Source organism: Mirounga angustirostris, unplaced genomic scaffold (assembly GCF_029215605.1).
Source record: "Mirounga angustirostris isolate CCGP_5_RB_7025 unplaced genomic scaffold, mMirAng1.0.hap1 SCAF_1, whole genome shotgun sequence".
NCBI classification, from domain to species: Eukaryota; Metazoa; Chordata; class Mammalia; order Carnivora; family Phocidae; genus Mirounga; species Mirounga angustirostris.
The window spans coordinates 1,459,866-1,472,711 of record NW_026991709.1 but is presented as its reverse complement, the minus strand read 5'-3'; the positions used below and the strand labels follow the sequence as shown (position 1 = coordinate 1,472,711).

Here is a 12,846-nt window from a genome sequence, read left to right as displayed (position 1 = left end):
GACTAAGCCACCCAGGGGCCCCTGATTTTCCTGTGTTTTAAGTGGCTTCTTGAACTATGTGGTGAGTTAGCTAATTGGTTAATTATTCCCTGCTTATCACCAGTGCTTCTGCGTGACATTGTGTATCCATCCCCAGCTGTTGCATGCCTAGTGTGTATCCAGAAATATGTCCATGAGTCACCAAAACATGTGGTCAGGAATGCTCACACACACACTCTTCAGAACAGCCAAGTGCTAGAAAACACGACAAAGTGAGCAACCCTCTAGTTGCACGTGCCCCAGCAGGGTCCCGTGTGGCAAGAAGTTTGGGCAGGCCACAGCTCTGTGCGTGGTGCGTGTGACTCTCACACACGTGACCTCGAGTGAAGGGTGAAGGCGCAGGGGAGTCCGTTGTGTAAATGGCCCCACGGATGTAAGGCTCAAAGCGGGCAACCCTGGTCAGCGTGCTGGGGTTGGTGCCGTGATGACCCACGTGGGGCAGGGGTGGCCATGGAGGTGGGCGGGCTCCCAAACCGGGAACTCTGGTTGGTGACCAGCTGCTGGGACGCTGGTGATGGGTGTGCTCACTTTGCAAAAGACACAGCGAGAGAGGGAGCCCTGAGGCTGTGCCCTCATGCTTGGTGACGTGTCAGTGAAAAGGTCTGTGTGAAGTAGAGTAATTCACTGCTCGTGTGTCGGAATGAAAGAGTGATCAGCAGAATCCTGACTTCTTCCCCAGAGTGAGGGGTCTTGCTGGGGGCCGGCAGGTACCGAGGATGGCCCCCGGGGCATCGCAGGGACTGCAGAGGAGCTCCCGGAGAGTGCAGGGGGCACGAACCAGCACCAGTGAGGGCCTGGCCCTGCAGTGAGGAGCAGAGACGCCTGCAGCCTGCAGGCATCGGGTGGACACAGTGGGAAGGCAGATGAACAGTGAGTCTGGAGCCTGAAGCAGAGGGCCGGGGCTCCCGCCGTCCTGAGTGCGGCCACAAGCGGGTGCTTGGCCTCTGGCCCTGAGTGCCCTCTGCGGGATGGGAGCTCTGTCTTAGGGACTTAACAAAGGAAAACACCTCTTGTCCCTTTAAAGAAATATCCCAGACATGGGTGACATATAAATATGAATTTTCACCCTACTTTGAGGTAGGTGGCTGCTTTGCCTGAAGAACTGGGGTCTCCTCCATGATGAAGCTTCCTATTAGATCTTCCACACTCTGAACCGGCCTGCTGGCCCACCTGTCGGTCTTGGCTTTCTGTTCAAGGCGGGGTCACAGTCACCCAGAGCAGAAGCGGAGCAAGGGCCCGGGGTGGGAGCCCCGCGGAGCTCGGTCAGCGCCCCTGGCCATCAGGGAGTGGCAGGCTGCCTGTGCAGAGCTGGGGTTGGGGGGGGCTCCTCCTCTGGGGACCGAGCACCAGCCAGCTCCCGTTGTGGGTGTGTTCTGAAGACACACCCCGAGTCAGGGTGGCCCGTGTGCCCCACCCCTGAGGTGTGGATGATTGTGCTCAGGGCATGGATGGGGGGAGGTGAGCACTCAGCTCCCAGTTATCTGAGTGTCCTTTAAAAATCTCTTAGCCCCACCAAGTGAGACTTGGTTAGTTAAGACAAAACCATCTCAATGTGGTAAGAAAACGTATCCATGGGGCTCCTGGGTGGCTCAGTCGTTGGGCATCTGCCTTCGGCTCAGGTCATGGTCCCAGGGTCCTGGGATCGAGCCCCGCATCGGCCTCCATGCTCGGCGGGAAACCTGCTTCTCCCTCTGCCACTAACCCTGCTTGTGTTCCCTCTCTTGCTGTGTCTCTCTCTGTCAAAAAAATAAATAAAATCTTAAAAAAAAAAAAAGAAAACATATCTGTGCTTGTTAAGTCAGGCTTCTTGTATCTTGGGCATAGTGCGTGCAGGCTGGGGTAGCCTGACCATGCCTGCCCCTGGCGTGTGGGGCGTGCAGGGCATGAGCGCCCGGCCGAGGTGTGATGCGCGAGGGCGGTCCTCCGTGGCACGACCCTATGGGACCTGAATTAACCCCAGAAGTGGCTCACACACCCAGACCTCCAGCTCTGGTAACCCCAACAGAGCTCAGAGGTGCTGTGGTGTCTCACAGGCTCCAGGTTTCTGTGGACCCCTGCCCGCCTCCCGGGCACAGTCACGGCTGTTTCTGGGCATCACGAGGTGGCACTGGACAGGTGTGACCACACCTGGGCCATGCACACCCCTCAGGCACATCCTCAGCTGCGCCGAGTACCGTGCTGGGCTCCGCATCACCTCTCCCGTGTCTCTCCGTTCCAGGCATCAGCAACGCGGAAGCACGGCAGCCGGGGAAGGCACCCAACTTCAGCGTCAACTGGACGGTGGGTGACGTGGCCATCGAGGTCATCAACGCCACGACAGGGAAGGACGAGCTGGGCCGTGCGTCCCGCCTGTGTAAGCACGCCTTGTACTGTCGCTGGATGCGTGTGCACGGCAAGGTACCGGCCCCACCTCCCCACAGCCCGTCCCACTAAAGCCCCGCACCGTCCACACGGTCACGCCCCAACCTTTCTGTTTCTCCTGGCTGTTTCCATCTTGAAGTGTGGCCCCGACCTTCCCACGTGAAGCAGCCTCAGGCCGCTCCTCCCGCCCTGCCCCGGCTTCCCGCTGGGAACCCCTCCGCGCCTTCCCACCCAGAGGAAGGAGAGCCGGGGCTCACGCAGCCCTCAGAAGGCTCGAGGCCCATTTTCTGCGGTAGTGGCAGGGTCCTTTCCCTGCATAAGTTCTCCTCTGGTCAATTGGCATTTTCCTAGTTTTCCTTTATCGGTCGTGGCAGGTGGCAGTTTGGACAGCTGCTGAGTTCAGGGCCCTGGGCCCATGGCAGGACGAGCCCCTGGGCTGGTGGTCTTGCACCGTATTTATTCTCAAGATCTGCACCAAATGAGTCAGGCAGCCACGGGAGGCAGTGCCTCTGAGTCCTTCCAGGTGATAAAGTGTCCATAACGTCAGAGGTGCTGTGTTTTTAAATAGCTGAAAATATTCACATTGAAATTGGAATCAACTGCTTGTGGGTTCAGAAGCACCTCTTTAGAGTCTGGGGTCTGAAACTGCCTGTTTGGCCTGGAGCCTGCGTGGGGAGAGCACGCAGACCGTCATGGGGCTCACGCCTCGCCCCTGCATCGCAGCCCCCCAGAGGAAGGCGCCTTCTGGCTGGTGGCTTTCCCCCCAGAAGCCAGCACAGGATGAGACACCAAATTTTGAATGTCTTACTGAGTTTTGTTTTCTGCTGTGACTGCTTCGACACTTGTCCTTGTGTTTTGACTTTTTACAGGTTCCCTCCAACTTACTACGCTCCAAGATCACTAAGCCCAATGTGTACCATGAATCCAAACTGGTAGCAAAGGAGTACCAGGCCGCCAAGGCGTGTCTGTTCAAAGCGTTCATCAAGGCAGGGCTGGGCGCCTGGGTGGAGAAGCCCACGGAGCAGGATCAGTTCTCTCTCACACCCTGACCGGGGGCGTGGCGCGGAGGCTGCCCACGTCCGGCGCGGTCTCCGGAGCCTCACGTCTCAGCTGGGGGCGGGCGTGCACTTTGGGGAGGGCAGGGAGGGCAGGGAGGGCGTGGGGTCCAGCATCACCACTCGATGTCCCTCTGCAGCAGTGTTACCCCTTGGAATTACCCAGTGACTGCTTTCTATCTCTGTTTACGTTTAGAAATTGAGTTCTACTGAGTAGGGCTTCCTTAAGTTTAGGGAAATAGAAATTACTTTGTCTGAAATTTTTGAATAAATAATTTATTCAGCGTTAGGAACGTGGTTTATAAAGTAATTATATCAAGTCACTCTTAGGCCACGTTATTTTAATGCAGAAGAGCACTTATCTGTAGAGAAGGTGAGAAAGTAGAGGTAGGAAGAAGCCTGAAGTCACAGCCGTGCTGCCGGCGGGTCCCCCGGATGGGCCGCGCGATTGGCTTCCCTCAGCAGGTCCGCACAGCCCGGGAGAAGACCCCGCGGGAGGGGCCCGGCCCTGCGCTCGCACAAGTCCCCCAACTCCCTGGCGCAGTGACGGCGTGCGTCCATGAGGGCACGGCCCAGATCCCTGCAGCCTTCAGCCCCCCTAGAAGCTTCTGCACTCCTCCTAGAATCACATGGAAAACGCGTGTTGGTTCACCTCTCAGTAATCAGAGATAAAACATGGGCAGTGATCCTGGCCATTCATTTGAGGTCTTCAACAGTATTTAACTTTTAGGGACTAGGAGGAATCCGTAGGGGCTACTGCCCAAGAATCAGCCTACAACTCCCTGTCTTCCTTGCTCTGAATCTCATGGATGTGGATAACTCTCCAGACATCTTCACGGGAAGGAAATAGAATTAATTAAGTAGATAGACTCGTTCTTAGAAAATGCCACTAAGGCATAGTTTTAAATTATTCTTTCCAGCTTTATCAAAGACATGTTTGAAAGTCAGTATTCAGGCTGGAAGCTGGTGAGGCAGTGTGCCACGGCCTCGTGCCCACCAGGGTCTGGACGTTGATTGTCACGGCAGGGAAGGGGTGCTGCTGGTGCCCGGGGCGGCCCAGGGCCGCTGCTCCACACCCCATGGCCCCCGGGGTGGTCCCGGGCTGAGCCAGCAGACGGTCAGGAGTGCGGGCAAGGGTCCCGGGGGGCACCTGGACCTGAGCTCAGAGATTTGCACCGATTGCCTTGTTGCTTCCACTCAGGATCAGACAGGAGCCCGAGGGGCCGTCTTCATGGAAGGGGGGGTCTTGTGGCGGCTGTAGGCAGTCGGGAGACCCCGCCCCACCTTGACGGACTCTGAAAACGCAGAACAGGAGCAGAGCCGCGGCTGTCACCTGGCCCAGACCCCACATGCAGGAGCAGGAGACTCAGACCAGAAGCGCTGTGTCCCCCGCTCCCCCGCTCCGGCAGCGGTTCCTTGGGGGGCGGGGGCGGGGCTGGCGGGCTGCAGGGACCCCGGCAGAGCTCAGGCAGGCCCCCGTCATGTGGAGGGGTGTGGTTTGGCTCAACGGGCTGCCGCCTTCTTTCCGCCTGAAGCAGGAAGGGTGTCAGCTGGTGTCGCCACCTCCCCAAGCAGGTGCTCCCACACACAGAACATCTGTGAGCCCCTGTGTTTTTATTCTCTTGATAAATGGTATTTTTTCTAATGGGGATTGGGAGATGGACTTAGTTTTTAAAAAAAATATGTGGATTTTAATTAAAAGTTGAGTGGGAATGTATTGCATATACACACACTACCCAGTATGTCTGACTTCCTCCCTCTGTCGGCTAACAGTTGAGGTGACCACCGCCTCCCACCCCAAGTGAGGACAGCTGTCCTGTGTGCCGGTCCCCAGCGGACCCTGAGCTGTGTGGGCGCAGGACGGCCCGCGAGTGTCCAGACCCTGCAGGCGGGTCAGGAGGGAGCCCCGTCCACCTGTGGGCCCGCACAGCTCCCAGGACGGACCACTGGAGCAGAACAGAGGCAGAAACGTGACCTCCAGGAGACGGGTCAGGAGACTCAGCACTTGAAACGGTCCCTTCTGAGGCTTTGTGCACTGCACCCCATTTCCCCCCAGGCGTTACTTTGCATACAGTGCCCTTAATCAGGATTCTAGAGACTTAGAAAATTTGACACAATCAAGAACTTGATTTTTTGAGAAAAATCTTCAATTTTGAGGACATTTTGACCATTGGGGGTTGGGAGGGTTCCCTTCTGTTTTGCTCACTAAACCTATTCCACAAAGACACCGGCTGGCGGGCATCTCTCCCGCCAGTGGAAGGCCCGAGTCACAGGGATGCCTCAGCCGGGGTCAGGGGCTGTCCCTGCAGCAGTATGAGCCCAGTGACGGGCGTCCCCTCTTCCCAGGCCAGGGATGCCACAGGGCGCAATTCTGATTCTGAATCAGAGTTTGATTGACTCATTTAATCAGAAACAGTTATTTTAAAATGTGCAACATCTCACCAGCCATTCATTTCTCTGGAAGTATTTTTATTCACATGATTTCCCTCATACCCAGAAGACAGAATCACTGCTTTCTTTGGAAAGACAGTGTTTCCTGTAATTTCACATAGTGACGCCGGGGGAGGGGGGGGGGGCAGCTCTCAGGCTCCACAAGGGGGATAGACCTGAGGGTGGGGTCAGTGAATGCTGTAGGGGAGGGCTGCACGCCCGCCCCTTTTTCTCAAAACACAAAACCAAATCAGACCGGTCCTTTTTATTTCTGAAACATTCTACACCAAAATATAGGGTCTACCCCGACCGTAAATTTGATCTAGCAAGAGAAATAGAATCAGCTGGCTTTCCCGTCTCTGTAATCTATGAAATTAGAGAATCTCTCAAAAGATGCCCTGTTCTCAACCCCCAACCATGTAAGTGGAAAGGGCAGAGTATTTGTGACCGCGCACGCACGCACGTCCAGTGTTGTCTGCCCTTGTCTCCTGGCGTGTCCTGTGACCCTCTCTCCAGCCACGTGGCCAGTCACGTCCTCAGGGCCGGCAAGGATAGGGTCTGGCTCGAGCCTGACACGTAGCTGTCCTCTGGAGCTGCTGTGTGCACTTGTTCCCTGTTTGCAGGGCTGAGCCCCCAGCCCCCAAAACACTTAGCTTGGCCACGCCATGGGCTGATGGTACATCAGGAGCCGACGCCCGTCCTTCTGGACGTGACCACGAATGTTTAAAGGCAGTTTGTGGAATGTTTGTAGAATGAGCCCGGAAGCAGTTTGCTTCTCCAGATACTGGGTTATATGCTTTTATTTTATTTTATTTTAGAATTTGGACACTTCATATGAATGTAATTCAGCCAAGAACCCTATCGCTCAGATCCACTCCCCAGTGTCCTCTGTATGTTTGTTGATGTATATACCACACGTTACAATCTGCATGAGCTACCCCTCGCACCGAGACCAGCCGGAACCAAGCATGAGACGCTGTCCTATAGACAAAGGATTGGAGATGTTCTCAATAAAAGACACAGTGTTCCACCGCTGCAGTGTGGCTGGGTTTTCTCTCCTTTCTAGTTCTCCCCTTGGTCCCCTCGAAGGTCTGGGGTCCGTTTCAATGAGCAAAATTTGGAGGGGTGCGTAAGCACCAGCTGAGAGCTGCCCGCTGGTCTTGTCCCGTGTGCTGCCCCAGCGCTCGGCACATTCACCCAACTCAGGACAGTTCCTCTGAGCCCCTGGGATCTGTGGGTCCCTCGCCGTCTTCCTGAGCACACGCCGCGCCCACTCCCACGTGGAAGTTGTGTAGAGGGCAGTGACGCAGCGGCCCTGCTCGAGATCCCGCATGGAAGAAGGGACGATGATGTAGCCCCCATTGGCCTGCTGGGCTGGGTGAGGGCGGCATGAGCAGGAAGACACGGGAAGGACCTGGACGCCAACGGGCCACTGGCCAGGTGGACTGGGGTATCAGGTGCAGGGAGACAGCGCAGCCACTAGTTAGTTATAAGGTGGGCTTTATGGTTTAGGGCTGACGTTTCTGAAGGATGCTCATAATAAACCAAGTGGAAAACTGGCTGCAGAGACCAATTACCAGAGACTGGTAATTAATGGATTAGGTAGCAGCTAATTAATGAATGCTCAAAACTCACCCTTTGCTAATCACTGCACTGCTTTACCACTGTTTGGGCATTTAGCGGTAAAGAAACGTGGACGTTTTCTGTACAAGCGCACTGGGACAGCCTGGAAGGGGCTGAGTCTGGTCTCCTGTGAATGAGGATTCGGGGCGATTTTAATTTAATTTTGCTTTTTTAAAGCTTACCCATTTGTCTGATGTTTCTACAATTAAATGAAAAATAAAGAGGAAAATGTTTTTAAAAGTAAAAATCCCCATACAAATAAAAAGCACTGTTAACAAATAATTTGCTCTCTTTTGCATCAGTTTTGATTCTGTTCTGTTCCCACAATAAAAGCAACATTAAAGTGAAAATACGTGAGGCGCCTGGGTGGCTCGTGGCTTCTGCTCAGGTCATGATCTCAGGGTCGTGGGATCGAGCCCCACGTCGGGCTCCGGGCTCAGTAGGGAGTCTGCTTGAGATTCTCTGCCTCCCTCTCCCTCTGCCCCTCCCCCCTCAAATAAATAAATCTTTAAAATAAAATGAAAATATGTAACATAAGGGGACACGTTAAGCTTCTGAGAAAGGGCGGGGACAGCATGCCCCCTGCCAGCTCATCCCCGGGGATGCCGCCTGTTGGATGTGCCTCGAGGTGCTCACTTGAGGGTGACGAGGCCGGGCACGTGTCCCCGTGTCCCCGGGTGCCCCGGGTGCTGGGGGCAGATCCGTGAGCACGACAGGGGCCGCCGCGCTCCCGGAGCCTCCCCCGGGGAGGGCGCTGGACGCCCCCGCCAGCAGGGAAGGGGTGAGGGAAGGAGGTGGTCAGAGGGCAGCCCGGGCGGCCTCGCTGTGAAGACAAGCACTGATTTATTTTATTTATTTTATTTAATGGGCACTGATGTTAGTTACGCGATCAAGCGTTGGAGTAATTAAAGTGAATGCGCTGTTCAGGAGGAGCCGAGCAGACAACCCCCGGGAGCGCGCGGGCTGGGAGCGCAGGCACCAAACGCGGGAGGCCCGGGCCGGGAGCCAGGCTGCGCGCCCGCGGGGTGCGTCGGTGAACTCGGCCCGGGCCGCGGGGGCGCAGGCAGTTGGCGCCCGCTCCGCGCCGATCGCCAAGCGCCCCGCTGCTTCTGCTGCCCCGTGAGCCCGCGGCCGCCCCGCGGGCACCTGCTGGCACCCCGCCGCGGCGCCCCACGGGGACCGCTGGCCCGGGACCGGGTGCGGGAAGCGCGGGTCACGCCAGGGCGCGGCTGCCCGAGTCCGGCAGCGTCTGAAGGCGATCCCGCGCCGGGCTCCGAAGGCGCCTCTGCGGCTTCCCGGCGCCGACGCCCCCCGCGCGGGCGTGGGCACGGGGGTTGGGCGGAACCCCCCGGGCATCGCGTGCGGCCGGTCGGGACTGCCTGGCTGCTGCGCGCGCGACAGGGCGTGCTCCAACGCGCCGGGGTCGGGGCGAGCGGGGCGGGGGCCGGGGCGAGCGGGGCGGGGGCCGGGGCGAGCGGGGCCGGGGCCGGGGCGAGCGGGGCCGGGGTCGGGGCGAGCGGGGCGGGGGTCGGGGCCGGGGCCGGGGCCGGGGGTCGGGGCGAGCGGGGCGGGGGTCGGGGCGAGCGGGGCGGGGGCCGGGGCGAGCGGGGCCGGGGCCGGGGCGAGCGGGGCCGGGGCCGGGGCGAGCGGGGCGGGGGCCGGGGCGAGCGGGGCCGGGGCCGGGGCGAGCGGGGCCGGGGCCGGGGCGAGCGGGGCCGGGGTCGGGGCGAGCGGGGCGGGGGTCGGGGCCGGGGCCGGGGCCGGGGGTCGGGGCGAGCGGGGCGGGGGTCGGGGCGAGCGGGGCGGGGGCCGGGGCGAGCGGGGCCGGGGCGAGCGGGGCGGGGGTCGGGGCGAGCGGGGCCGGGGTCGGGGCGAGGTCCTCCGCCAGTGCGGGTGCGGCCCGTGCTTGCCCGCCCTCCCTGCCCCCGCCCCGGGACTGGGGAACTGGTCTCCTCCTGCAGGTGCGGCGGGTGACGGGGCCTGGGCCCTCCCCCTGGGCCCCCTCGGCAGCCCGGGCCACGCTGAGGTCCCAGCCTCCCACCACACTCCGCCCGACAGGTAGCAAACCCCTCGCGGAAATGAGACACTTGAAAAGCACAGCTACGAAAATCAAAGTGGGTAGTATTGAGTTAGAGACTAATTCTAATAGTTTAGAGCAGACAGTCCCCGATTTTAAAATGAACTTAATGCAAATTATAAAAAGGATAAGAGAACAAGAGAACCAAGCAGAATTAGAAACCGTGAGCACGGTAGATGAGCTAAATAATGAGTTTCCAGGGGGAGGCCAGCTGGGAAAAAGCAAGGGACAAAGACATCCTGAGACATTTGGGTGCTGAGGGCAAGGGCTGACGCCTCGCTGATGGGGCGACCGAGCCGCGCACCAGACGCTCGCACAGCCAAGCTGTGGCAGGTGACGTGGGGCTGGGACTTCCTTTTCTTAAGATTTTATTTATTAATTTGACAGAGAGAAAGAGCACGACCAGGGGGAGCGGCAGAGGGAGAAGCAGGGTCCCCGTTGAGCAGGGAGCCCGACGTGGGGCTTGATCCCAGAACCCCGGGATCGTGACCTGAGCCGAAGGCAGACGCCTCACCGACTGAGCCACCCAGGCGCCCCTGGCTGGGACTTTCTTAAAAGGAAAACAAGAAACAAAACTCCATAAATAGAGAAGAAAAGGTCTAGACAAAACGATGTTGGCCAAGGTAGATAATTGTTGGAACCAGCATACGGGAGCTCAGGTCCTCGTCTCTCTACTCTCCTCTGTTGGAGGTTTTTCCTAAGGCATTTTAAGTCTGAGCGTAGACTTTTAAAAATACAATTTTCATGGTATTCTAAGTGCTCATGGATTTTTTTTTTTATATCAACACAGGTATGTACACAGAAAAAAATATAATGCTGTAAAATGTAAATTTTCCAAGTTTAAAAAAATATAAGGAACTATCAGGAAGGATTTTTGTTTTTTTAAGTAATCTCTGTGTCCAACGTGGGGCTCAAACTCATGACCCCGAGATCGAGTCACAGGCTCCACCGAGGGCCAGACGCCCCAAGAAGGTTTATAAAGCGCAACCACTTACTTCCTTAGAACCTCTGAAACGCGTATTCATGGGGGAGGTGCCTTACCGTCAGCTGAATCTCAGCTCACAGCTCATCCCGCTTGGCCTCTCTTCCTAACACTTATCATTTGTTCATTGGCCCCCCGTGAAATGGGGACACTGTGCAGCCAGGGGCACGGGTTTCTTCGTGGCTGTGCCTGCCACCTGCACAAGCCTTCCGTGATGCAGACCCTGGAACGCACATGCATCAGTGCGAACGCGCGGCCTTGTAACCTCCCCACGCAGACCCACACTGAAGGCAGTTTCAGTGAGATGCTGAAATGGAGAGACAGAATTTCGAGACCCTCACAAGAGGTTTATGAAGGAAAAGTGATCAGCACGTTGGTCAGTTTGTGATGATAAGCTTGGCTGCAAGAGAGCGCAAAGTCTGGGTAATCGCAACGTGACAAAGGCTGGAGTGATGGGGACCCCACAGGACATGAGACTATATTGAGGTTCTGTCTTTTTGGGGCAGACTCCAAACATCCACTGTTCTTATAATGAACACGTGTCAAAGACTGTATTTAACTCTAGCTAATAAGGGAAATAATAAGATGTTAAAATACATTCCATTGAGAATTCAACTCACTCTACTGGCTCAAATGCATTTGGCCTTTTATCTGCTTGTCTCGGGCAGAAAAGAGTAAGAGCTCCTGAACACCGAGCGTCTCTGAGTATGGAGGGACTTCTCAATATCCGGGGACTCGGGAGCCTCGAGTTCCCTCCCTCCCCCTCCACGTTCTGCCTACGTGCTTATCTAATTTTACGTGTCAGATAAGCTACTTGCCCCTCTACGCATTACTAATTTTTTACAGATGAGTTGGATACTCCTCAAAAATACTGCAAACACACATTGCAACGCACCAGCTCCCAGACTGGTTAACTTTTAGCCATACACATGTTTCTTTTTCATTAAACATAAAGGAAACGTAGATCATGATGCTTAATAGAATTAATGAAGGAGGGACTTTTTAAAAATGATTTTTATACTTAATTCTTATTTAATCTTTAGCTCCTGAGGGTAATAGTCAATATACACATATACACAAGTATATTATCATTCTCCTCACTCAGTAAATATCCTGAGCATTTACCTACATATTTCATTAAATTTGTAAGTTTCTTACAAAAGAAAGCAGCATATAGACTCATTTTCTTTTAATAGCATATTATAAAGTGGGTCAATTATATTAAATATACATGTTTTCAATGTTTACTGCCTCCAGTAATTTATTTCATAGGGTGTGTTCTACCATTTTATTTCTCAGTGTTTTTCTTTTGGAATATCCCTGGGAAAGTATATTAATACTCTTATTTCAACTGAAAAAGTGGGTCAGACCTTTCTTGACAGAAAATAAGTCTAATTTGACAAGATCTGACAATGCTTTGACAAGAAGAATGAGATCACATGGAGGACACTGGCCATAAATAGAATGAACTAAATCTGCAGCTCCAAGTTTTGATGAAAATACATTTAAGATAATGGAATGATAAAAGACTTTTACCTTAAAATGTTGAGTTGGCATGAAAGCAATGAAATCAACACTTCAATGTCCCCAGTCCCCCTTGGCATGTCTAAGATGAAAGAAACAAAGTACTACAAGGTGACAGAGAAACATGGATGATGACAGTCCCTTGATATGTGAAGGGAAAGACTGTAAATGTCCCAGGATTGACAATGACAAGATAACAACTACTTTTATAGGTCAGGTGGTTTATACCCTTTGCTTTCAAAACACTGTAACAAAAGCCTAGTTGAATTGACAGTTGATAAATTATTATATAATTTCTATAAATTTTTTTTCCCGACAACCTTCTGATTTTGGAAATGTTATGTAGGAGTAGAAGGTGGAATGTGGAAGATAAAACATGGAGAGTAGTTGGTGGATGATGGAGGGTGGAGGGGAATAGTGGAAGGTGGAGATGGAGGTGGAAGGTGAAGGTGGAAGGTGGAAGGTTAAGGTAGAAGGTGAAGGTGGAAGGTGGGAGGTGGAAGGGGAAGGTGGAGGGGGAAGGTGAAGGTGGAAGGTGGTAGGTGGAAGGTGGCAGGTGGAAGGTAGAGGTGGAGGTGGAAGGTAGAAGGTGGAAAGTGAAGGTGGAAGGTAGAAGGTGAAGGTGGAAAGTGGAAGGTGGAGGTGGAAGGTGGAAGGTGGAGGTGGAAGGTGGAAAGTGAAGGTGGAAGGTAGAAGGTGAAGGTGGAAGGTGGAAGTGGAAGGTGGAGGTGGAAGGTAAAGGTGGAAGGTGAAGG

General features: G+C 55.0%; 1 protein-coding gene across 13 annotated transcripts in view; it reads left to right on the top strand.

The window, feature by feature from the left end:
* The window catches only part of ADARB1 (adenosine deaminase RNA specific B1), a 144,881-nt gene extending 137,964 nt beyond the window's left edge, over positions 1–6,917 (top strand). For 10 of the 13 annotated variants that reach the window (XM_064577955.1, XM_064577930.1, XM_064577937.1 and 7 more), the window contains 2 exons: positions 2,258–2,436; positions 3,270–6,917. In XM_064577955.1, coding sequence (XP_064434025.1) covers positions 2,258–2,436; positions 3,270–3,449 — 359 coding nt within the window. In that variant the 3' untranslated portion in view covers positions 3,450–6,917. The remainder of the gene's footprint in view (positions 1–2,257; positions 2,437–3,269) is intronic. The other 3 variants (XR_010407330.1, XR_010407331.1, XM_064577981.1) reach the window with 3 other exon arrangements.
* The last annotated feature ends 5,929 nt before the right edge of the window (positions 6,918–12,846 follow it).